Source organism: Chrysemys picta, chromosome 15, assembly GCF_011386835.1.
Source record: "Chrysemys picta bellii isolate R12L10 chromosome 15, ASM1138683v2, whole genome shotgun sequence".
NCBI classification, from domain to species: Eukaryota; Metazoa; Chordata; order Testudines; family Emydidae; genus Chrysemys; species Chrysemys picta.
In genome coordinates, this window is record NC_088805.1 from 3,473,672 (window position 1) to 3,499,917 (window position 26,246).

Below are 26,246 nucleotides of genomic sequence, written 5' to 3' on the forward strand. Positions count from 1 at the left end.
GGTCAGGTCCCGAGGACCGTACTCGGTGTTGTATTCAGACGTTGGAGGCAGTGGCAACTGCTCGAAGTTCGGTCTGTTGTTTGTTTTATTTAGAGTTGTTTGGTTTTCTCTGTGATCCTACACAGCCCTTTCGACTGGAGCAAAGCTCCTGGTGGGCACAGCAGTCTGTCAAAGCAGAACAATTTGCAAGGTTGGGGCCTTAGATAATACGTACAGTGCCATGCCTATGGCTTAGGGTGGTTACGATGGGAAAGGCATGCTGGAGAATCCCGTCTCTCAGGGGTTTGCAGTGGTTCACTGTCTTCTGTTTAAACTGTTAGTAGCTGCCTTCCAATTGAGCACAGAGTCTCACTTACATTTAGGGAAATTATATTCACAGCCACTTTCAACTCCATCAGCTTTTTTTCATGGAGTGGCTTGCAAGTTGCTACCAAGCAAGGGGCCAGTTAGAAAGCCTGCCAATCATGAGCTTGTAAGAAGAATAGAGTTCTCTGAATGTGCATCTCCAATGAAATGGCGACCTTCCTGGCGGGCTTTTGAGAAGGGCTTCTCTGGTGCAGTGGCTGTGGCACTAACAACTGGTTTTATTAGTTATTTGCGTCGCAGTGATGCCGAGTGGTCCCAGTGGAATTGGGGTCCCATTGTGTTACACGCTGGACAGACAGATTGTCTTGTGGTCAGTTTTAGTTGCTAACATTTGATTGAGCCTGGGATTATCGGAGGTTAGGCACCAAAATCCCATTGAAATTCAGTGGGAGTTGAGCCTCTGATTTCCATTTCTCCTTCAAAAATCCCAGATTTGAAAATCCCAATCTTAAGGTTTACCTTTCTGATTTAAAAAACCCCAAACTCTGACAAATGTGCGAGTGTTAAATTCAGCATTTCCTTTCAGAATGCAAACTCTGAGCCTGTTTTTTGTGGCATGAAAATTTGTCCCCTGGGAACTGAACTAAGTCCACCAATCCATCTCACAGCTACAGTGCAGCACACACAACCGGTTCCTCCCACTCTGTACAGTCTCAAGTATAACTTTGCATTAAGTTAAATAGTTTCTTTAATTTCTTTTTTGATAACGGTAGAGGAAGTGGAGTGTGATGCTGCATGGACTTGAAGGTGTAATTAGATTGTTTGTGTAAAATCAAATGTTGTGCACGACGGGGTGTTACAGTGAATTACTGATGGTGACAAAGGGGATGCTCATTCCTAGCATCAGGTTGTCCTGTTTTTTATATCTTTCTTTTGTGTGGCTCTGCGCTATTTTTATAGTCGTGTTATATAATGATATATGTACATAAAGAGGCGTTCACGCACACACAAGCTGTTGTGTGTTATGTAACACACACACACAAATAGAATCAACTCCACATTTAGACAGGAAAGCCACCTGATTCCTGTGGCGCATGAGTGGGAGAAAAATGCACAGCCATGTTAAAAAGAGTCGAGAACGCCAAGGAAATTTTTTGTATTGGGCCAACTTCTGTTGGTGAGAGAGACGAGCTATCTAACTTACACAGAGCCCTTCTTCAGGCCTGGGAAACGTATTCAGTGTCACAGCTAAGTACAGGGTGGTACAGGCTGTTTAGCATAAGCAGTTAACATATATTTCAAGGGACCATTCAAGGTGAAGTGGTCCCTTAACACCCCTCCAGTCACCGAGGGGAAAGGAAGAGGGGAGGGAGAGGTGATTAGTGGGTTACAAATTACACTGCTCTACAGCCAAAATGCTTCTGAAATAAATGTAGTCAAACTTTACTAATTCTGGGTCACTGAGAACAAAAATGATGCTTAAAATTGTTGATTGGCTCTAGTTTTCAAGATATGCTATTGGGTCAGTATATACGACCCTTGACTTGGGAATGGCAGAGGATAAGTGAGTTATAAAGGGAAGGGATCTCAATTTAAACCAGAAATGACTAAAATACATCTTTGACTGGATCTATGAATAAATCTATGACTGGGTTTGGACAGTACTTGCTTTTTAGGCAAAACAATGAATGATGCAATCTGAAGCTGGTATTGCATCATACATGATATGAATTGCATCATGTTATTCCTAGAAGTCATGGATGATGCAATCATAACGAAGCTTACATCACTCTGCTGAACAAATTGCCCTATATCAGCTCTAGAAATCATACAGTGTCGTGCTCTCTTATTTGTCAGTGTTTGATTTTGCAAAGGGACACATTTCTGTTTAGTCAAAGTGAGCAGAGATGCCTCGTACTTGTGTGAACAGTGCAGATAACTTCTGCTATGTTTGTGGTGAAGTGACTTTTGCATCACAAAAGCGCAGTATAACCACTATGGTTAAGAAAGCCTATCACCTTTATTTTGGCTGCAAAATTGGAGATCAGGACAAGAGGTGGGCCCCACACATATGCTGCAACACTTGTGCAACAAATCTTCGCCAGTGGTTGAACAGGAAAAGGAAATCTTTGCCTTTTGCAGTGCCAATGATTTGGAGAGAGCCAACAGATCATACCAGCAATTGTTACTTCTGCATGGTGCCTCCAGTTGGGAAAGGTGTGTCAAAGAAGAAAAAGTGGACTGTGCATTATCCAAACATTCCATCAGCTATACGCCCAGTACCCCACGGAGAAGGACTGCCGCTTCCTGATGCACCAGAATCATTCTCACTTGAGTCAGACGAGGAAGAGGATGAAACTTCTGGTCCTGAACCATCAATGTCACAGGACCCACATTTTCTCCCATCCTCCTCCTCTGAACCACACCTCATAACACAAGGTGAACTGAATGACCTTGTCAGGGATTTGGAACTACCCAAGAATAAGGCAGAGCTGTTGGGCTCCAGACTACAGCAGTGGAATCTCCTGGCAGGTGATGTTAGGCTTTCCATGTTCCGTGACCATCAAAAGGATCTTGTCCCATTCTTCTTCATGGAGGGTGATCTTGTAGCCTGCAACAACATCAATGGTGTGATGGCAGCCCTCAACATCGTTCACGATCCAGATGAGTGGAGACTGTTCATTGATTCATCGAAGACGAGTCTTAAAGCTGTTTTACTGCATAATGGCAATGTTTTGCCATCAATTCCAGTTGGTCATGCAGTCCATATGAAGTAAACCTATGACAACATGAAACAACTTTTGAGGTGCATAAACTATGACCAACATCAGTGGCAGCTTTGTTGCGATTTGAAGGTTGTTGCTCTCTTGCTTGGTCTGCAGACTGGATACACAAAGAACTGCTGTTTTCTCTGTGAATGGGATAGTCGTGCAAGAGATTCCCAGTACATCAAGAAAGATGGGCCACTCCGACAGTCATTGGAGCTTGGGAGGAAAAGTGTTCAGCATCCACCACTTGTTGAATCAAGGAAGATTTTGTTACCACCCTTACACATCAAGCTGGGTCTGATGAAGAACTTTGTCAAGGCCATTGACAAAACACAAGCAGCTTTCAAGTACCTCCGTGGAAAATTTCCAAGGTTAAGTGAAGCTAAGATAAAGGAAGGTGTCTTTGTTGGTCCTCAGAGTCGTGAACTTCTTCGAGATGATGCATTTGACCATGCACTGCGTGGCAAGGAAAAGACGGCATAGAAAGCCTTCCAGTTAGTGGCAATATATTTTCTCGGAAACAACAAGGCAGACAACTACAGGTTGTTGGTGGAAAACCTCCTCAAGGCATACAAAAGCCTTGGTTGCAACATGTCACTAAAGATACATTTTTTTGCACTCTCATCTAGATTTTTTTCCACCGAACTGCGGAGCAGTGAGCGACGAGCACGGCGAGCGATTTCACCAGTACATTGCAACAATGGAGAAACGCTATCAGGGCAAATGGAGCCCATCAATGCTTGCAGACGATTGCTGGACAGTGACAAGAGATTTTCCATTTAATGAATACAAGAGACAAGCCAAGAAGCGCCGAGTAGACACTGAATAGGACTCAACTATGTACATAATAGTTTTTTGCCTTTTGTTTCATAATAAATGTTATTTATATAACCCTTTTGCTGATTTTTAAAGTGTTACATAAACAGGACAGGTGAAATATTATCATGTAAAGCAACCATAAACACATGAAAAGACCTAGGTTTACAATTTATGATTAAAACTCTACTATCTACACAATATACATAGACATAAAATGTAAAAACTTAAATATCTTAGAAACAGTAGCCAATCAGTTGTTTTAATTGTCATATTTGAATTCAGCACATCAAAATACATAATAAATAGCACATTTTATCTCTGAAGCAGACAACTTCTCAAAAATTGTAGACCAGTGTTATTGTAATAAGCCACAGATCCAGTGTCTGTTCAGGCCATGAGTTTTAGTGTCCAGCAGAGTTATGAACTGAAGCTCTCAGGCTCGTCATTGGAAGATGCTGTGCAGGTTTCCTTTGAAATGGAGGCCGAGAGATCAGATATAGAGGGATCGTTTTGTTGCAAGTGTTCACCCACAGGCCTGGGCTGCATTACAAAATTAGGTCATTTTAACAGTGTCGCTTGGGCTGTGAAAAACCCACTCCTTGGGTGGTGGTGTTAAGCCGACCTAACCCCGGTGTTCACAGAACTAGGCCGACGGAAGAATTCTCCCATTGACCTAGCTACCGCCTCTTGGGGAGGTGGATTCCCTATGCCAACGGGAGACCCCGCCGTCAGCGTAGGTAGTGCCCATGCTGAAGTGGCACAGCGTGTCCCTGTAACATTTGAGGTGGCGGTGTACGAGCCCCGCTCGTCACAAAGCAATCCCTCCGTAGCTGAGCTCTCAGTCCTCATTCGCAAAGGAAACCTGCACAGCACGTTCCAAAACGAGTCTGGGAGCCTAAATTCATGCCTTTGCTAGACACTTAACATCATGGGCTGAATAGAGACACTGGATTTATGGCTTATTACAGCAAAGTGTAACCAATAGCAGCCCCCGCTGCCTTCCCCACCTTCGTCCCTCCCCACCCCATGACTGGAGGGGTGTTAACTGGCCACTTCATCTTGAATGGTCCTTTAGTAAGTGTTACCTGCTTAACAGTCTGAGCCACCCTGTATTTAGCTGTGACACTCACTCAGAGCACCTTTCCCAGGCCTGAAGAAGAGCTCTGTGTGAGCTCGAAAGCTCATCTCTCTCACCAACAGGCGTTGGTCCCATCCAAGATATTGTCTCTCTAAGGCCAGGTCTGTACTAGAAACTTACATCGATCTAACTGCGTCGCTCAGGGGTGGGAAAACCCACTCCCCTGAGCGACATCGTTATTTCTACAGCCCTGCGCGGATACAAAACTTGTATCTGCATGTGAGCCGCAGAAATGGTCTGCTGATATCTGCGGATTTGCAGGATCTACTTATATCGACCTAACCTCATCTGTAGACAGCGCTAAGTCGACCGGACAATTCGCCTCTCGGGGAGGTGGGTTAACTACACCGACGGGGAAGCTGTCCCTTGGGCGTAGGTAGCGTCTTCATGGAAGCGCTGCAAATGGTGCAGCTGCTACATTTTATGTGTAGACCTGTCCTGATATCCTGGGACCAACACAGCTGCACCGACACTGCATACAAGGACCTTTCTGTAATGTATAAATTAAATTAAAATAGCCTCAGGGTTTGCCTTTGTGCTGTTTCCCTGTGACTCCCGCCCTGCTGTGGAAATGTCCATCCATCCATCCATCGTCTCCTACCTATTACAAAGACAATGAAATATGGATTTCAGCGTTGGCGGGGGACAGCAGCCACAAAGCCTTGCTGCAAGGGTCGTTCCCAGTGCACACCAGGATTTAATTTTATATATGTAAAATGTTATCTATATTTTATTTATATATGTGTGTGTATATCACCTTGATCGATTGGTCCATCAGCCCTGACAGAGAAAGCGCTGATCACAACGTCATTTGTGTTGTTCTAGCCAGTCCTTCAGCCACCTGCTGGCCAGGCTGTCAGTGACACCAGACACCCGATCGGCACAATGCACCACAGCTCAGAACCCCTGAGCGATCTGCCAGCCTCAGCTGGGAATACAGGCACGTGCCCCCGCGCCCGGTGTGTGTGTGTCTATACGCACATCTAAATATTATTTGTGTGTGTGTGTATCAAAAGTCCTAGCCAGCCTTCATTCTGACCTGTCCTAGCCTTGTCGCTAGCCTTTTCCATACAGCAGAACAGACAATCTCTTGCCTTATCCCAGTGGACTTAGACTGATTAAGAAAAGCTTCTTACAGTAACTGCACACAACACATTGCCTTGTTGGAACCTAAACCCTAAATCAAGGGGGGACGACACTTTCCTTTCATGTGTTCCGGTGAATAATGGGTTTCGGTGTTAAATACTTCAGCTAGTAATACATTCTGGTGTGTCTATGGAGTCTCTTGGCAGATCGTAACGGTAGAGTAGCTTTCAGTAGGATTGTGATGGTATTTCACCTGGCAATTTAAGATGGTGATCACTGTCCTGGATGGGTGTGTCTGTTCTCTGATGGAAAAAGAACGCTTTTGGCAGAATCCAGGGCAGTCACATTACTATAGACATTTTCCTATGTCAGACCATTATGTGTGGTCTTCCTGGCCGATCCCAAATGACTTCTTTGTCTCCCTCTCACTCGCTATCTCAGGGTGATGGGGTTGTTGGAAGTACAAGCTGTGATTGTGTTACTGGAACGATAGGATATTTACTGTAACGCAGCTGTATCTTAAATAATACTGGATTGGGAAGGCATTTCCCCAGACTGTTCCATTGGGGTGAGGTTGGGGTGTTTGCTCTTGGGTTCACAGAATCCGGTGGTCTCTAATTCCTCTGGAGGACCTGGGCGCCCCCTCCTGGGCCCCAGTGGCTCTCCATCACTACCCTAGCAGCAGGGCTGCATGCCAGAGCGGTGGTGACAGGGCTCCACTAGCTGGCTGCTGTCCCAGCATCCCCCTATCAGGTTCTACAGCACAGAGGGGGCTCTGTGGGAAAGGGGCTATAGTCCCAGGCTGTTACCTTCTGACAGATTGTCCTGGGGCTGTGGGTGAGGTGCAGAATGCATCAGTCTTCCCAGCTCCCTCCCTTCCTGCATGTGCTTCTCCAGCCCTCAGGAGAGCTTTCTCCGGGACAAGGCCAGTTGTTGGGGGTGTTGAACCCCCAGCTCTTTTATCACAGACAGGGGGAGATACCTGCATGGAAGGGGCCCTTCCATTTCTATCTGGGAGGGAACAATTGAGCCAAAAGCCTCCTCTAGCCAAAGCTGTTCCCGTCAACACCACCCTTGTGCCCGCTCTCCTGGGGCGAGCAATAACGGGCTGGACGAGAACTCGGAGAAAAAAGCCAAATATTTTTTGTCCAAAATTTTGAAAAAACAACTTCTGTTGTGTAAATTTCCCACAAACATCTTCCAGTCTGCCCCTGAAAAACTGAAACCAAACCCTGAAAAACTTTTACTGAAAACTGGAAAGTTATTCCAAGGAACTGTTGGGTTTCAGTTGAAAACTGAGAAAATTTTGGCCTAAATGAATATTTTCTGCAGAAATTTTCATTTTGGTCAAAAAGCCTTTTTTCCCCACCTAAAAATGTTTAGACAAAAAAAAAAAAAGTGTGACCAGCTCTAGGGTGGACCCAGGAGGGTCGCTACCTCCAGCCCCCAAATTCTCAGGCTGCTCCCTTTAAAACAGCTTCTTTTGGGAGCAGTGGATCTTGGGCCCATTGCTGTAGGCAGAAGTCTTTGGAGCACCTTCTGTGAATAAATACAGACCATTGCAGTTTCTCTTTGTTTTGTATCCCGTAAAGTGAGTGTTTCATCACATCTGCTGCTTCCCCTTACAGAACCGCTCCCTGTACTAAACACTTCATGGCTTTGGGACCCTGGGCGTGGGGACAGGGTGCTGCCATTGACACCTGTTCATTGGAGAATGCAGGTTTTCATCCCCAGGGCTTTCAGGCCAGGATAAAAGAAATGGAATTTAAAAACCCCAAACACCCCCAGAGCCCCCTATATCCCCAGTTTTCTTTTGACCATTATATGTAAAGTTAGTTTGCATGGAAGGTTTGGTGATAAAAGACACAGTTTTAGGGTTTATTTAACTTGTTGCTCGTGTGTGTAAGAGGTGACCAGTACAGACCTTCAGAAAGGAGCCCAGATGGGGGAGCTGCCGCGAGGGGGGCGTCTCAGGGCGGAGGGGGGGTGGGGAGCTGCCGCAGGGCTGGGGGGGGTGCAAGGTGGAAGTTTCGCCTAGGGCGCAAAACTTCCTTGCACCGGCCCTGCTCATGACCCCAACAGTTGCACCAAGTTTGCATGAAACGGAGCAGGCTCTTTGGCGGGGAATTGTCATGCACCCCTCCGGTTTTCTGGCTGTGACCAGTCTTTACAACAGTCTAATTTAATGATTATAATTAATTCCTTAGTACTTTGTTGTAAATACCTTTGAAATCCTTAGATGAAATTCATTATAGAAAGGCACAGGTAGGTCAGTATCACTGGTCCCATTTTACAGGTGAAACTGAGACCTAAAGGTACTAAGTGGCTTGCCCTGGGTCATACAGTGCATTCAGTGTCAGAGCCAGTGATGGAATCCAGAATCCTGACTCTCAGTCTGCTGTTCTAACCACTATCTTATAAAATTATAATTGTTCGTATTCTCATAGTGCCTAGGCACCCTCTCCACAGACCAGGACCTCATCCAACACTTTAGAGTCTTTCATTAATATTTGATCTTAATAGGTGTGAAAAATTGTATTGAGAGTCAACCCCAGGTCTCCCGCATGGCAGCAGAGGTACCGGTGCTGCTTGCATGCTAATGATTTAGTTAACGAGGCAGTGCTCTTGGGCTGACAGACCATGTGCCAAATTCTAAGGCAGAAAAGACTTTTAAGGCCAAATTATAAAACTCTAAAGTGAGGTTTTCAAACTGAGGTGCAGACAAAGTATAATGTATAATGAATGCTGCACTAAATTGATCTGAGATTACACTTAGCCCTCGTCATCAGAAAAAGGGTCTCTCGGTTGGTGGATCAAAGAAAGGATCCAAAAGTTCATTTGCTTGCTCTGCCTTCATCCAGAACTGTTTGGTGTGGGAATCAGGCTGAAATCGCACATCATAGGGCTCTCACCTGAGCTTTATGGTACTTTCTGCTTCTGCATGGGTGGCGTAAGCTTCCCTCCGCACCTTGGTGCTTCCACTTCCAGCTGAGTCACCGGAGCCTTTCCCACAGTAGCTCTGTTCCAGGATATCGTGCTACTGCTACTTCCTTCCTCAAACCCTTCCCCACCTCAGGAATGGTTTGCCGTGACTCTGGGGAGAAGTTCCGATCCGTTTCACCTGGCCTTAGTATTTGGGCTTCTCCTGGGCCTGCAGGGCAGCAGCCGCAGTTTTCAGTTGCTCAGAAGGAAACCAGCTAGCAGCATCTGTGCAATTTCCTTTATAAACTCCTCCATAAGCCAACTCACGTCGCAACTGCCTGTCCCTGTATTTACACCATGAACTACATACAAAAGCACTGACCCATGTATACGCCGCATAGACTGATACATGATTATACATGGTAGCCAAAGTCGCATGGTCTTAAGGTGGCTCCTGTGACAAGAGGTGTTGACAGAGCCTGTTTTAGACAGTGCAGTGCTTAGAAACTGTTTAGGCTCAGTTGGTCTGAGCACTGATGGGCTGTGATTTGTGGACACGCTGATCCATCATCATGCAGGCCAGGCGTTTTTCCTAATAATTAATCTTGTGCACAGTTCTACGTGGCATCTGATGTGAGAGACTGGTGCAGTGTGACTTTGGGAGCGGAGCTCATCAAGAGGGTGTGAACTAGTAGCTACTGTCTGGACGATAACTTCAAGCCTCAGATGTTTCTGGCCCGGGAAGGATTCACAGAAGAGGCCATTATGATCATCTCGTCTGACTTCTTGCTTACACAAGTTGGAGAATTTCCCCAAATGATGCCTGCATCAAGCCCATAACTTCTGTTTGGGCTGTGGCATCTCTTTTAGAAAGACATCCAGACTCGATTTAAAGACTTCAAGAGACGGAGTATCCACCACGTCCCCAGGTAAGTTGTTCCAATGGTTAGTTTCCTTCACTGTTAAAGAAAAATTATGCCTTATTTCTAGTGTGAATTTATCTAGCTTTAGCTTCCAGGCATTGGCTCTTGCGTGCCTTTGTCTGCTAGATTAAAGAGCAGTCTACTAGGGGAAAGTTCTTCCCGAAATAGTAAACCAGGTTCAAACATCACTTCTTTACTTTCTCTTGGATAAATGAAATAGATTCAGCTTCTTATGTCTCTCATTGTAAGTCACATATTTTCCAGACCTCCAATTATTCTTGTACCTCTTCTCTGAATTTTTAATGTTTTTGGGGTTTTTTTTATATGTGGACACCAGAACAGGACACAGTATCCAGCAATGATCTCACTAATGCTGTATTCAGAGATACCACCTTTCTACTCCGATTTGATATTCCCCTGCTTACACATTCAAGGATCATGTCCCGTTTCCCCCCTCCCTCCCCCCGCCTTAGCTAAAGTATTACATTGGGAGCTCATGATCAGTTGGTTATCTGCCATGACCTCCAAGTGCTTTTCAATGTCATTGCATTCCAAGATACTATCTCCCATCCTGTATGAGGGATTACTTCCTTTGTTCCTAGATGTATCGAGTGCTGTAAGTCAGCCTCTGTAACCTGTTCATTTATTTAGTTACCACTCCATCTATTTTTGTGTCATCTTCACATTTTTCTCGCAATGATTTTATATTTTCTTTCAGATCATTGATAAAGATATTGAATAGCATTTAACCAAGAACTGATCCCTGCCCAACCCCGCTAGAAACATCCCCATTGGGTGACAATTTACAATTACTTTTTGAGATTCATCGGTTAGCCAATTTTAATCCATTTAATATTAGAATCATAGAATCATAGAATATCAGGGTTGGAAGTGACCTCAGGAGGTATCTAGTCCAACCCCCTGCTCAGAGCAGGACCAATTCCCAACTAAATCATCCCAGCCAGGGCTTTGTCAAGCCTGACCTTAAAAACCTCTAAGGAAGGAGATTCCACCACCTCCCTAGGTAACCCATTCCAGTGCTTCACCACCCTCCTAGTGAAAAAGTTTTTCCTAATATCCAACCTAAACCTCCCCAACTGCAACTTGAGACCATTACTCCTTGTTCTGTCATCTGCCACCACTGAGAACAGTCTAGATCCATCCTCTTTGGAACCCCCTTTCAGGTAGTTGAAAGCAGCTATCAAATCCCCCCTCATTCTTCTCTTCTGCAGACTAAACAATCCCAGTTCCCTCAGCCTCTCCTCATAAGTCATGTGCTCCAGCCCCCTGATCATTTTTGTTGCCCTCCACTGGACTCTTTTTCCAATTTTTCCACATCCTTCTTGTAGTGTGGGGCCCAAAACTGGACACAGTACTCCAGATGAGGCCTCACCAATGTCGAGTATAGGGGAACGATCACGTCCCTCGATCTGCTGGCATGTTGACTGGCATTAATCATGCTACCATCCTTGAATTCTTTACTGGTTTTGTCCTCTGTTAGTCTTTCATGATTTTTCCCAGGATTGATGTCAGGCTAACCAACCTATAGTTTCCTGGGTCATCTCATTTACCCTCTTTACCAATTGGCAAAATATTAACTTTTTTCCAGTCCTCTGAATCTTCCCCAGTGTCTAAACTTTGTTAAAAATCAACATTAATGGCTTGGAGAGCTCCTCAGCCAGCTTTTTAATCCTCTTGGGTAAAAGATATATGGCCATGCAGATTTAGAAATGCAGTAGTTGCTGTTTAACATCCTCCCGAGTTACTAATGGAATAAAAGGTATTTCATCATCACTGTGTTACTGTTACATCACTGTATTATCACTGTGAATACATGATCATCCTGTCTCTTTCCAAATACAGAACAGAAATATTTGCTGAATACTTCTGCCTTTTCTGCATTGTGATTGACAATTTTACCATTGTTATTCAGTATTGGACCTAATCTGTTGCTAGGATTTTGTTTGTTACTGATATATTTTAAGAATTCCTTCCTGTTGTTCTTAATTCTACTGTCCATAGGTTTTTCGTTGATACCTTTGACTTCTCTTATCAATTTCCTGTTTGTACTCATTGCTATCAACTTCCCTTTTTTTCATTTGTTATATATTATGGTTTTGTTTTTAATTGCTACTTTCATTTCCACTCCTTAACCATAGAAACCTTATTTCATTATTGCAGAACTGTGATATTTGGGGCATCTAATAAAGCATTCTTAAACAACTCAGTTTTGCTCAGAATTGTTTTCAGCTTTGGGAAATTGGGCCTCTTAAAGTGCGAAGCCAAGCCTATATACTGCTGGTCAGGACAATATTCTGTTTGCACATAGCACATTAAATTAGATGATAATCACTTACACTTGGGCAACCATCAGTTTTTAGTTCAGTGACCTTTATCCATCAGAATGAGGTCTAATATAGAATTACCCCAAGCTGATTATAATACTTTTTGTGTTAGAAAGTTCTCAGTTATCATTTTTTAAAACTCCAAGAATATTTTACCAGTGGCAGCCTGAGCCTTCCAGCACATATCCCCCAGGTTGAAATCCTCCATGATACAACAGCTCTTCTTTCTGCAAATGATAAAGAGATGTTGAAGGAGCCGCACATCTTTCCATTGTCTGATTTGTTGGTCTACAGCAAACCCCTTCAGTGCCCCAGCAAGGGGGTTTCTCAGTCAGAACATGAATCCACAGGCATCTGCTTGATACATTTATAAAAGCAGCAGACTCATTCCTTGTTCTGCTCAGGATTGTTCCCTGCTTCTTTCTTTCTTTCTTTCTTTCTTTCTTTGTTTAGACCTTCCTGGAACTGTGCTTGGATGAGAATTTGCCCCTTTCCTTTTTACCAGTATGAATTACACTTCCTGTGGGAGGGCTGCTACCTTGTTCGATATGGGCTCAGCTGCAATAGGGAGGCTGGGACTCATTCTCCAGTCACTTTCACTGGTACAAATCGGGAGGAAATTCACTGAAGTCAGTGGTGTAAAACCTGGTGTAAGAGACCAGAGACTCAGGCCTACTGTTCCCCGCTGCGAGATGAGAAATGAACACGCACTACATGGGCAAAATAAGTGTCTTAGTTAAAGGGAGGAAAAAACCCAAGTAGGTCACGTAAATTCCTACAGCTTGGGGCAGCAGCCACTTCTGTGCTGCCAAGTCCCATGGGGTTAACAGGCCTGCAACTATTCAATAACAAATGCCCGAATGGCCATGTCCCACTGTAACCCTCAGATCACATGGAACACTTGCTGCTGTACAGTGAACTCTGCCAAATGCTCCGTGTGATGGAAGGCTCACAGAGACGAGGTGATGCAGAGAAGCCAGAGACAGAGTCTCTTGAAAGGCATAGACGTGTTGGTGCTGGGGAAGCTTTGTGCATCTGAGTATGTTTTAAGCATGGGCTGGCCAAAGTGCAGTCTATTGGGGCCAGGGGGGCGGTCACAAGCAGCCCCTGGGGGTACGTCTACACTACGAAATTAGTTCGAATTTATAGAAGCCGGTTTTATTGAAATCGGTTGTATACAGCCGATTGTGTGTGTCCACACAATAAAATGCTCTAGGTGCTCTAGTCGGCGGACCGCGTCCACAGTACAAGGCTAGCGTCGACTTCCGGAGCATTGCACTATGGGTAGCTATCCCACAGCTATCCCACAGTTCCCGCAGTCTCCGCCGCCCCTTGGAATTCTGGGTTGAGATCCCAATGCCCGGATGATGCAAAACAGTGTCGCGGGCGGTTCTGGGTACATGTCGTCAGGCCCCTCCCTCCCCCGTCACAGCAACGGCAGACAATAGATTCGCGCCTCTTTACCTGGGTTACCTGGGCGACCAAAGGAGACTGCACCATGGCTGCAAACAACTCGAAGTGCTTTCCTCTGCCCAGCAGTATCACCTCTGTCTGGGTCCGCTTCAGCCAGCTGTTCTCCATGCATGAGCTGATCTTATCCAGGCAATGGCTCGTCTGGGTGGTGGAGAGGAGGTCAGATGTGGTGAAGGATAGGTAGAGCTGAGTCATCTGTATATGGATGATATGTGAGTCCATGTTGTCTGCCAGGTTCTACTAGGGCTGTGTGTAGATGTTGAATAGAACTGGAGAGAGAACTTATCATTGTGGGACTCCACCACCGAGGGGTCTAGTGCCCGAAGTGCAGTGTCCCATCACTGTTCTTTGCATGTGTCCCCTCCAGGAAGGACTTCAGCGACGTTAGTGCATCCCCCCCCAGGCTCACCACCTCTTGGGCAGGACAGCAGGGTTGGGACTGGCCATATTGTGTTCCGAACGGAGCAGGGAGCATGAGGAGGCAATCCTGAGCCATGATTCTCGGCTTAAGTCAGCCTGTAAATTCTGGGGACGACACCAGCTTCGGCCACAAACCACAGGGGGAGCTACAGTGGCCAGAGGGAGCTACTGAGGGGGTTTGTCTGTAACTCCAGGGCCAGCCTTTGAATGGAGCCCTGGGCTTTGCAGTCTGGCTATCCCACCTGCCTTCATTGCAGGGCTGGGGCAATGGCAGGAAGGGCTGGACCTGGGTCAGTAGCAGCCCCTGCTGTTCTCTGCATGAACCCAGGCAGCCTGCCCCCGCTCCCTTGCTGCTTCCAGTTCATTGTGTGTAGGAGAGGGAGGATGTTTCTCCCTTCTGCCTCAAAGAAGGGCGCTGGGGCGGGTGGGGGAGACGGGCAAATTGTGCAAGCACTGGCTGGCTCCACCCAGGTCATTGGGCCTGTCTGTGTTGGGCTGGGAGCCCCCTGAGGCCTCCCCCTCCCATACTCAATACAGACCTAGAGGGAAGAGCTGCCAAGTTCTGGCAGCAATAGTGCAGCTCGTTCTTACGTCCCCCAGGGAGCCCATGATCTCAACCTCTTATGAGCGAGAACATCAGGCACCGACTGGCCTGGGTTGTCAGACACAGCAATGTCCTGATCAGCGAAGGCTCCTCCACAAGAGGGAGCATGGCATAGTGGCTAAACATAGGGCAAGAATGGGTGTTCTGTGTTGCGGCTGCTGTCACTGACCCCCTGTGGCCTCTTTCCCCCCTGGGTAAAGGGTGAGAGTACCTCCCCCAGATGGAAGGTACTGTGTGACCGTAACAGTATTAGCTGGAAAAGCTGCAGGCTGGATTAGAAGAGTGTCTCCAGCGGAGATGCGTGATGGCGGCACAGTGGGTGTGCTGGGGGAGGATGAATTTCCCTTGGTGCAGGCTCTGGCCACAGTAGCTCAGATCTGCAGATAATCCTCTCTGGAGTTTTTAAAGGAGACCTGCAAAAGGAAAAGCAGGCATGGGTTTGAGCTCTCATTTCGGCTTCTCTGTGATGGAGAACTCAAGGCAACGCTGGGTCGGGCCTTCTCTGCTTAGCTGGAGAAAAGGCAAGGCTCACAAGGCAAAGGGAGTGAATATAGGATGAACTGTGATGGGAAGTGATTTTTATTCAGACTGGTTTAACACCAATAAAACTAGAACACTTGTGAGCAAAGCTCTCTTTGTTAAAGCTTATACAAATAGGGGCTGAGAACTCACCCACTACATACATCCCAGGGCTGGTCTACATGGGGAAGGTTTAGCAGTTCTGTCCAGATAGTTAGAATGTCTTCCCAGAAAATTGCTAAAGGTCCTTCTCATGCTGGAATAAAAATGCCTACCCGGGGGCTCTACCAGTGGACCTGGTTCAATGTAAAGTCGCACCTTATCTTGTAGGAGCCAGGCCATCCTCCAGTAGAAAGGGAAGACAAGGGGAGGATTAGCTTAGTGGTTTAAGCATTGGCCTACTAAATCCAGAGTTGTGAGTTCAATCCTTGAGGGGGGCCATTTTGGGAAAAAATCTATCTGGGGATTGGTCCTGCTTTGAGCAGGGGGTTGGACTAGATGACCTTCTGAGGTCCCTTCCAACCCTGATATTCAATGATGACAACATGGAGCCCGCTCAGCTGAGCTCACCGTCACCATATGTCCTCTGGGTGCCGGCAGACGTGGGACTGCATTGCTACACAGCAGCAGCTGCTAACTGCCTTTTGGCGGTAGACGGTGCAGTAGACTGGTAGCCTTCATCGGCGATCTGGGTGCTGGCAGCCGTGGGGCTTGCCTTTTGGCAGTAAATGGTGTATTACGACTATTAGCCGTCCTATTACAAGTCGGGTCATCGCACGTTAGCAGAGTCTTCCCCGAGCAGCCGATTGTGCAATAGGCCTGAAGACCATCGTCATACGCCGCCCCGTATTTGCTGCCAAGCACCCAGAAAGATGCCGAGGGCTATCAGTCACGCTGCACCGTCGTCTTAAGATGTAAAAAATAGATTTGCTCTGTATTCATTTGCTTCCCCCTCCCTCCGTCAAATCAACGGTCTGCTAAGCCCAGGGTTTTCAGTTTAATCTTTGGGGGGAACATTCTGTGTGACAGTTGTTTGTGTTTCTCCCTGATGCACAGCCACCGTTCTTGATTTTAATTCCCTGTGCCTGTACGCCATGTCGTCACTCGGCCCACCCTCCCTCCTTCCCCTAGTCCGTCAGGTACTACGTTTGCGCCACAGCTCAGAGAGCCGAGAAGCGGTTCGCGCCTTTTCTTTGAATTCTGGGTTGAGATCCCAATGCCCGGATGATGCAAAACAGTGTCGCGGGCGGTTCTGGGTACATGTCGTCAGGCCCCTCCCCCCTCGTCACAGCAACGCAGACAATAGATTCGCGCCTTTTTACCTGGGTTACCTGTGCAGACAACATACCACGGCAAGCATGGAGCCCGCTCAGCTCAGCTGAGCTCACCGTCACCATATGTCCTCTGGGTGCCGGCAGACGTGGGACTGCATTGCTACACAGCAGCAGCTGCTAACTGCCTTTTGGCGGTAGACGGTGTAGCATGAGTGATAGCCATGGGGCTGGCAGCCGTAGGGCTGCATTGCACCAGCCCCTTGCCAGGCGATGGTATATTATGACTGGTACCCGTCGTCGTCGTACTGGAGTGGCTGTCAATCATGGCCACCTGGGCAGACATGCTACTGTTTCGATGATGATGGCTACCAGTCGTAATATACTATTTTCTGCCAATTGCCCAGTATTGTCTGCTAAGCACCCAGAAGAGGCCGAGGGCGATGCTGGGTGCTGGCGGACGTGGGGCTGGCAGACGTGGGGCTGCATTGCTACACAGCAGCAGCCCCTTGCCTTTTGGCAGATGATGGTATTTTATGATTGGTACCCATCGTCATCGTACTGGAGAGGCTATCACTCATGCTGCACCGTCGGCTGCCAGCTTAAGATGTAAAAAATAGATTTGTTCTGTATTCATTTGTTTCCCCTTCCTCCGTGAAATCAATGGCCTGCTAAGCCCAGGGTTTCCAGTTTAATCTTTGGGGGGACCATTCTGTGTGACAGTTGTTTGTGTTTCTCCCTGTTCCTGTACCTGTATGCCATGTCGTCACTCGGCCCTCCCTCCCTCCCTCCCTCCCGCCCTCCCTCCCTCCTTCTCCTGGTCCATCAGATACTACTTTCGCGCCTTTTTTCTGACCAGGCGCCATAGCTAGCACTGGGATCATGGAGCCCGCTCAGATCACCGCGGCAATTATGAGCACTATGAACACCACGCGCATTGTCCTGGAGTATATGCAGAGCCAGGACATGCCAAGGCGAAACCCGGACCAGGCGAGGAGGCGATTGCAGCGCGGCGACGAGAGTGATGAGGAAATTGACATGGACATAGACCTCTCACAAGGCACAGGCCCCAGCAATGTGGAAATCATGGTGTCACTGGGGCAGGTTGATGCCGTGGAATGCCGATTCTGGGCCCGGGAAACAAGCACAGACTGGTGGGACCGCATCGTGCTGCAGGTATGGGACGATTCCCAGTGGCTGCGAAACTTTCGCATGCGTAAGGGCACTTTCATGGAACTTTGTGACTTGCTTTCCCCTGCCCTGAAACGCCAGGATACCAAGATGAGAGCAGCCCTCACAGTTGAGAAGCGAGTGGCGATAGCCCTGTGGAAGCTTGCAACGCCAGACAGCTACCGGTCAGTCGGGAATCAATTTGGAGTGGGCAAATCTACGGTGGGGGCTGCTGTGATCCAATTTGCCAGGGCAATGAAAGACCTGGTGATATCAAGGGTAGTGACTCTGGGCAACGTGCAGTCAATAGTGGATGGTTTTGCTGAAATGGGATTCCCAAACTGTGGCGGGGCCATAGACGGAACCCATATCCCTATCTTGTCACCGCAGCACCAAGCCACCGACTACGTAAACCGCAAGGGGTACTTTTCAATGCTGCTGCAAGCCCTGGTGGATCACAAGGGACGTTTCACCAACATCAACGTGGGATGGCCGGGAAAGGTACATGATGCTCGCGTCTTCAGGAACTCTGCTCTGTTTCGAAAGCTGGAGGAAGGGACTTTCTTCCCGGACCAGAAAGTGACCATTGGGGATGTTGAAATGCCTATCGTGATCCTTGGGGACCCAGCCTACCCCTTAATGCCATGGCTCATGAAGCCGTACACAGGCAGCCTGGACAGGAGTCAGGACCTGTTCAACTACAGGCTGAGCAAGTGCCGAATGGTGGTGGAATGTGCATTTGGACGTTTAAAAGCGCGCTGGCGCAGCTTACTGACTCGCTCAGACCTCAGCGAAAAGAATATCCCCATTGTTATTGCTACTTGCTGTGCGCTCCACAATATCTGTGAGAGTAAGGGGAAGACCTTTATGGCGGGGTGGGAGGTTGAGGCAATTCGCCTGGCCGCTGATTACGCGCAGCCAGACACCAGGGCGGTTAGAGGAGCACAGCAGGGCGCGGTGCGCATCAGAGAAGCTTTGAAAACGAGTTTTGTGACTGGCCAGGCTACTGTGTGAAACTTCTGTTTGTTTCTCCTTGATGAACCCTCCAAACTCCCCCCCCCCCCGACCCGGTTCACTCTACTTCCCTGTAAACCAACCACCCCACCCCACCCTCCCCTCCCCTCCCGCTTGCAGAGGCAATAAAGTCATTTTTTTTTAACATTCATGCATTCTTTATTAGTTCCTTACAGAGGTAGGGGGATAATTGCCAAGGTAGCCTGGGATGGGTGGGGGAGGAGGGATGGAAAAGGACACACTGCATTTTAAAACTTTAAGTCTTATTGAAGGCCAGCCTTCTGATGCTTGGGCGATCATCTGGGGTGGAGTGACTGGGTGGACGGAGGCCCCCCCACCGTGTTCTTGGGCGTCTTGGTGAGGAGGCTATGGAACTTGGGGAGGAGGGCTGTTGGTTACACAGGGGCTGTAGCGGCGGTCTCTGCTCCTGCTGCCTTTCCTGCAACTCAACCATACGCTCGAGCATATCAGTTTGATGCTCCAGCAGACGGAGCATTGACTCTTGCCGTCTGTCTGCAAGCTGACGCCACCTATTGTCTTCAGCCCGCCACTTGCTCTGTTCTTCCCGCGATTCAGCCCGCCACCTCTCCTCTCGTTCATATTGGGCTTTTCTCATCTCCAACATTGACTGCCTCCACGCATTCTGCTGTGCTCTATCAGCCTGGGCGGACATCTGCAGCTCCGTGAACATCTCGTCCCTCGTCCTACGTTTTCTCTTTCTAATGTTCACGAGCCTCTGCGAAGGAGAAACATTTGCAGCTGGCGGAGGAGAAGGGAGAGGTGGTTAAAAAAGACACATTTTAGAGAACAATGGGTACACTCTTTCATTACAAGGTCGCGTATTTCGGCTTGCAGGCAGCCATCGTAGGCCACAGTGTTTTGGCTTTTTTAACCTTCTTAACATGCGGGAAAGGTTGCAAACAGCAGCGCATTTCCCATATCAAGGATGAATTGGGTTGTCCATTTAAAATGGGGTTTCAATGTAAAAGGAGGGGGCTGCGGTTTCCCGGTTAACATGCGGCACAAACACAAGTAAACCCCCCCCCCCCCCCCCACACACACACGATTCTCTGGGATGATCACTTCACCCCTCCCCCCACCGCGTGGTTAACAGCGGGGAACATTTCTGGTCAGAAGAGCAGGAATGGGCGCCTCTGAATGTCCCCTTAATAAAATCACTCCATTTCAACCAGGAGAGCTTTCTGGAGATGTCCCTGGAGGATTTCCGCTCCATCCCCATACACGTTAACAGACTTTTCCAGTAGATGTACTGGCCGCGATTGCCAGGGCAAAGTAATCATTAAACACGCTTGCTTTTTTTTTGTAATGTTTACAAATAGTTACAAAGTTACACTCACCAGAGGTCTCCTGTGTGCCCTGAGGGTCTTGGGTGAGTTCGGGGGTTACTGGTTCCAGGTCCAGGGTCACAAACATATCCTGGCTGTTGGGGAAACCGGTTTCTCCGCTTCCTTGCTGCTGTGAGCTACCTACAGTACCTCCATCCTCATCTTCCTCGTTCCCCGAACCGTCTTCCCTGTGTGTTTCTCCAGTGAGAGAGTCATAGCACACGGTTGGGGTAGTGGTGGCTGCACCCCCTAGGATCGCATGCAGCTCCGCGTAGTAGCGGCAAGTTTGCGGCTCTGCCCCGGACCTTCCGTTTGCTTCTCTGGCTTTGTGGTAAGCTTGCCGTAGCTCCTTAATTTTCACGCAGCACTGCTGTGTGTCCCTGTTATGGCCTCGGTCCTTCATGGCCTTGGAGATCTTTTCTAATACTTTTCCATTTCTTTTACTGCTACGGAGTTCAGCTATCACTGCTTCATCTCCCCATATGGCGAGCAGATCTCGTACCTCCCGTTCGGTCCATGCTGGAGCTCTTTTGCGATCCTGGGAGGACTCCATGACGGTTACCTGTGCTGATGAGCTCTGCGGGGTCACCTGTGCTCTCCACGCTGGGCAAACAGGAAATGAAATTCAAACCTTCGCGGGTCTTTTCCTGTCTACCTGGTCAGTGCATCTGAGTTGAGAGTGCTGTCCAGAGCGGTCACAATGAAGCACTGTGGGATAGCTCCTGGAGGCTAATAACGTCGAATTCCGTCCACACTACCCCAATTCCGACCCGCAAAGACCGGTTTTATCGCTAATCCCCTCGTCAGAGGTGGTGTAAAGAAACCGGTTTAAAGGACCCTTTAAGTCGAAAGAAAGGGCTTCGTTGTGTGGACGTGTCCAGGCTTAATTCGGTTTAACGCTGCTAAAGTCGACCTAAACCCGTAGTGTAGACCAGGCCTAAGTGTAGCATCCTGAATGCAGCCCATGCTGCTCACACATGTTGTCCAGCACATGGCTGTTGCTAGGGCGTCACCACTCATCCCCTTTTTGATGGGGCTGTTCCCAGTCTGGCATGCAGAGACTGCTGGCATTGCAAGTCTTGGGGTTGCATTCTGGGCTCCCCCAATGTCATCCTGTCACAGTGCGATGCAATATCACTGTTACAGCTCAGTGATGTAAATGCTATGACATGATGCCACAGATTAGTCCTGGACGTGGATGACAAAGACAGAAAACTGAGTGGCCGTCACCAGTGCCTTCCCCTGCTTCTGCTTGCCCCTACTGCCGCCATGCTTGGTTAGAAGCAAAGGCTGGAGGCAAGGAGCGCTTGCAGCATCTCGTGGCACAAGGCAGTGTCGGGGAAGAACCACAACAGGTCAGGCAAACGGGAGACAGTGGCTTATGGAAATGCAGCAGCAATCTGGAGAGCAACGTAGTCTTGCTGTATCTTTTGAGGCTCCTAACCTAAATCTGCTCCACACATGCTCTGCTCCCGGCAGATATTAATAGAAACCACGTCTCTAACAGCTCTCACAAAGCCATTCATTTCATGGACACTTCTGCACTAGCTGACCTGTATCTGCCAAGAGTTTTGCAGACCGTAATGATCTCACACAGGGGAAGGGCTGGGAACATACTGAGCAGCAAAGGTCTCTCTTGGCTGAATAAACAGGATGAGCGTCAGAGCAGAGAGGATGTGCACATGTGTTCTGGGTGAGCTGCAGAACAGACTGATTTGTTGGTAAGTTGTAATGGGAAAAGATGCCAGTTAACAAGGGCTCTTCCCCTTCCCTTGGTCCTCGGGGGTTAAAGGAGGCTCGGAGGAGAGCTAGCTGTTGCATTTATACCCTGTGGCTGCCAAAAGGCTGGGGAAACCTTACATATGTTGGATGGCATCTTCTCACAAGATTACTGGCCCCTTTAAGGGGAGTCTGGGTCCAGGCTACCCGTGACAAGCGAATTCTAGGTCTAATGGGGACCTAGGCATGATCAAAGGCCATCAGGGTTCAGTCGCAAGGAGGTGCTCACAGAGAAATGTTCTCCTAAGGGAAAGGAGCTCCTGGAGTCCACAGCCCCAAGGAGGAGGACTGGGCAGTCCCTGAGCCAAGGAGAGAGACTGCAGGCCAGAGAGGCCAGGACTGAGAACCATGGGGCCCAAGGAGGAGGGCAGTGCAGCCTGTAAGGCAAGGAAGGAGACTTCATTTCAAGTTTACAAGGAAGTAGAACCCCAGCAAGGGAGTTTTGTCTTACTCCCCTTCGTATTGTGTGAGTTCCTAAGGGGCCCTCAGAGAAGAGAAACTGAGGCAGAGGGTGCCTGCAGCACCACGCTAGGTCTTGTCCCATGACATCATCTCAGGAAGATTCCATGCAGCCTGTTCTGTCCCATGTTACCAGGCGCTCGGATTTCTGATCTCTTTGTCACCCGTTCTCCCGTGCCAGGTCATTTCCCACTGCGTTAATCAGCATGTTTCTCTCTCTGTCTCGCTCTGTCCTTCCACTTCAGTTTCCCCAATCCTGGCTACTGGGAAGTGTTGACATTTCCGGGGAGGAGGGGGGAGAGATAATTGCAGGTATTGTGCCATGTTCTGCTAATTGCAAGAATTGTGATGTTTAGATGGGTGAGCTAATTGGAAACACCAGCCTGACTAGCCTTGCATCCAGGGTGGAAGGTGTTAGCCACAGCACCTCTCAGTCAGGCTCAGCCCAGAGAGCTTGTCCCCTGGCTATTATCAGAGGTGAGAAGAGGAGCTGCTGGGGCATACGGCCTGCAAATCGCCCTTTCTGCTCTGAACCTTTCCAACGGCATCCTGGGATTTCTCAGTGCCAGTGATCAGTCATCAGCCGAGTGCAGGTTGTGCACACTGCTCCATGTGACACTGCTGTGTGCATACACATAGACTCCTGTTAACCACTGCTCTCAAATGTTTAGAGACCAGAACGCTGCGGGTCACACTGCTCTCGGATGTGTGTTAGAGGCTTGGAGATGGCAAGAACTCAGATGCTGCAGAGATGCCTGGGAAGACGTCACTGCAAGCTGGGTGCACGTGTCTGAAGTCTGAGTTTTGCTCATTAGATGTGATTTGCTGCTTCTAACCAGTCTCTCCCACTCTGCATATTCCAACCTCCCCTTTTACATGCATGTAAACTGAACCCCTTCCTTCCCCCGAAATAAAAAATCATGTGATAGGCCAAGTTTCAAAGACGCATCCTGAAGCCTCTCAGCTCTGGGACCTGGCGTGCACTTTTCCTCTTACGTACTAGTGTAGTTAGTTAGTCAATTTTTCCTGCCCTGGGGAAAGCTGATGTCATGCCCAGAGTCCCAGTGTGCAATCATTGTATTTTCTCCCCCGACACACCCCAGTTTCCATGGGCGATGACCACCTGGTGAAAACCAACCGGACCCATTGGCGTATGCGGAAGACAAAGCTGAACTGGATGTGACAGTTCTGATGGTTCCCAGAGCAATTTCATCGTCTTCCTCAGAAGACAGGGTTACCCCATCTTCACAATCTCCACCTGACGACTAAGGGCAATATCAGGAGCTCCTACAAAAGGTGGCATCTGAGCTCCATATACAGCTTGAAGAGGTTCAGAAGCCACGACATAGATTACTGGACATCTTGTAACCCTCGGGTCCCACTTGGTAGCCCTCCCAATCAACGAGGTCATCATGGATCCATCATCCAGCTAGAACAGTTTGCGCTCCCGGAGAAATGCTCCTGCATTCCATCGAAGGGGAGAGAGTTTCTATTCTCTCACGCACTGCCCATTTCTCCGGTGGTATGTGTCGCCACTGAAAGATCCAGGCTGCAATGCCCCAAAACAACACCCTGAGCCAAGGGTGCCAAACGGCTCGACCGCCCAGGGAGAAGGAACTGGAGAGGTGCCAGGCTGCATAGCCCCTCAGACCCTTGGTTCAGAGCCCGAGGAGAACAATTCCGCATGTCTGAACCAGCGGACACTGCTTACAAAAAATCTCCGGACTCAGGCATGGGGTGTGCATGCGTACCCATGTGTGGAATACAGATAGGGACCAAACATCTCGAAGAGCCTCCAGTTACAGGCAAGTCTCTTCCGTTTGTGCCAAGCTAGGGCAGCTCTCAGTTTTAAGCACTTTAGTAGAGCTGATGCTCTTGGCATGGACATGGCATTGTTTAACTATGTAGTGTCTGTCTATTGGGTGTTCTTATATGAGCACCTATCACCATGCTATCTGAGCCCCTAATGCTGGTGTTCCTCTCCAGGTTCCAGAAGCAAGGCATGAAATGCTCACATTTCACTCATTCAACCCCTGGATTTCTCACTACACCCATAACACCTAGCTAGCTGTGTAGCTATGTGTGTGAGAGATGGTACAGCCCAGGTTTGCAGAGTGTTGGGCCTGTCCTGTGAGCTGTTAGCACCTCCAGCTCCCACTGCAGTGGACAGACCCAATATACAACCATAAGTTCATAGAAGTGAATTCATGGTAAGAGCCAGGGTCACATTCGTCTCTCAGGCCTACTGAGTGAGTCTCTTGTAGTAACGGGGAGCTCAGCGGCATAGCTGGTCTGGTGCCACACACCCGGTGCTTTGGAATTTCCGGAGGCATCAGCGATTGGCACTGCTCATAACGGGGGAGTTTTTCTCTTAAGTCTTCAGGCAAATGATGAGCAGAAGAGACAAATGCCTGCAGCTCTCTCTCTCCTTCAGTCAGCCCGTGTCCACCTGTGACTGCTGACCGCGTAGGAGCCGAGCCACTTACTTTGTTTATGTTTATGATCTATCATCCTAAGCCCCGTCCCCTTCATTTGAAACAATCACAGCTTGTCAAGCACATCATTATACCATGATCGTGTGCAGCGTGTGCGCTTGTATGTGAATCATTTGTTGATGAACAAACCCAGTAGAGCCAGGCTAAGGTAGGAAATGGATATGCACCGATACTATCAGCAAAACAGCATGCAGACTGCTGGAGCGCTGGCCTGGAATCTGGGCAGAATGAGAGGCAGCATCGCTCAATGTAAGGCAAAAGATGTTCACATCATTAGAGCTATTCAGCTGAAATCGGCAACAATACGGGGTTTTAAAATATGGCTTCGATATAATCAAGTCTAATCAGGGAGAAAGTGGCCATCTTGACAGTCTGATGGCACAATTAGAGACAGGAGTTGCAGTTAGCATTGGAATGAATGAGGGGAGCCTCAAAGCTCCATCCACCTTGGCCTTTAAAATAGAGATTTTTTTTGTCCTGGTGCAGATACACCATGGCAGCACTTCTACCCTGGGGGATTGCATCTGTGCAGCTACAAGACACCGGTGCAGACCCCTAATGTAGACAAGCCTCAGCCAGTCAGCTACATTTCTCAGTTGAAAGTTGGAAAGGAATTCCATTGCCTATCCTGCTTCGTATCCCTGTGGAGTAATTAACCAAGTATAGTTTTCATGCCTGTTATTGAGGCCACTAAGTTTCCTTCTATTTCAGTTCAGTCTAAGAATATCCGATTAAACAGCCCATGTGCCTTATGGAGGCATCGAAACATGTGAAAACCAGGATACCAAGATTAGCAGCGGCAATGCTATATTTGAACACTACACACATCACAAGTGGCTGTCTGCATTGTACGTTAGATGAGCTATTAGTATCATCACTCTAGAAGTGCATCAACCCCCTAGGAATGCACAGCACACGGTGCTGGCTGTTCCTGTGTTCGGTCATAGGGCCCCTGCAAAGGAAAGAAAAAGGGGCAAGGCGTGTGTGCCCTGTTCTGTTCACTTATGTCAAAGAAGGCCTGAAAGGGGATTTTTTCTGGCTTAAAAAAAAAAAGACTTCCTTCTGCGTGTTTCTTACCTTAGAAATACCAGGAACGCCAACTCTGATCTCCTCTGTGTGCGTATCTCTCAGGCGTATGGAGTTGGAGTTTTCTCAGCCTTTGAAGAGGCAGCAAGGGGACCTTTTCTCCCAACTGTGAGAGTTAAAAGGGTATAAAAAGCAAAGGTTTTGGTTCTTCCCTCTAGAGGGAGCTCAAGGAACTGATCATGGGTCTCTGATTCTGCACCAGCCCGATCCTGCAATGAACTAGAGCAGCCTTGGAGCTAAAATAAATAAACTTTCAGGCTTTTGTTGTTCATAACATAAAGAAGCAAAAATTGGCACACCCCA

General features: G+C 48.2%; 2 protein-coding genes across 5 annotated transcripts in view; one reads left to right on the forward strand and one right to left on the reverse strand.

Annotated features, from left to right (window-relative positions):
- The window catches only part of LOC101933726 (oxysterol-binding protein 2), a 374,699-nt gene that overhangs the window by 177,881 nt on the left and 170,572 nt on the right, over positions 1–26,246 (forward strand). The gene's annotated exons all lie outside the window — the stretch shown is intronic.
- Positions 18,892–21,667, reverse strand: LOC135975856 (uncharacterized). The gene is made up of 2 exons (XM_065568643.1): positions 20,137–21,667; positions 18,892–19,537 (listed from the first exon to the last, which is right to left on the reverse strand). The coding sequence occupies exons 1-2, from the start codon at positions 20,675–20,677 to the stop codon at positions 19,035–19,037; spliced, it is 1,044 nt and encodes a 347-aa protein (XP_065424715.1). The 5' UTR covers positions 20,678–21,667; the 3' UTR covers positions 18,892–19,034.

Bases quoted from the DNA above. Each gene is read 5' to 3' on its own strand.
- LOC135975856 (XM_065568643.1), bottom strand. From the start codon at position 20,677: ATGGAGTCCTCCCAGGATCGCAAAAGAGCTCCAGCATGGACCGAACGG. The intron at 19,538-20,136 runs GTGAGTGTAACT...CTCCTCCGCCAG, and splicing joins GGGCACACAGGAGACCTCTG to CTGCAAATGTTTCTCCTTCG.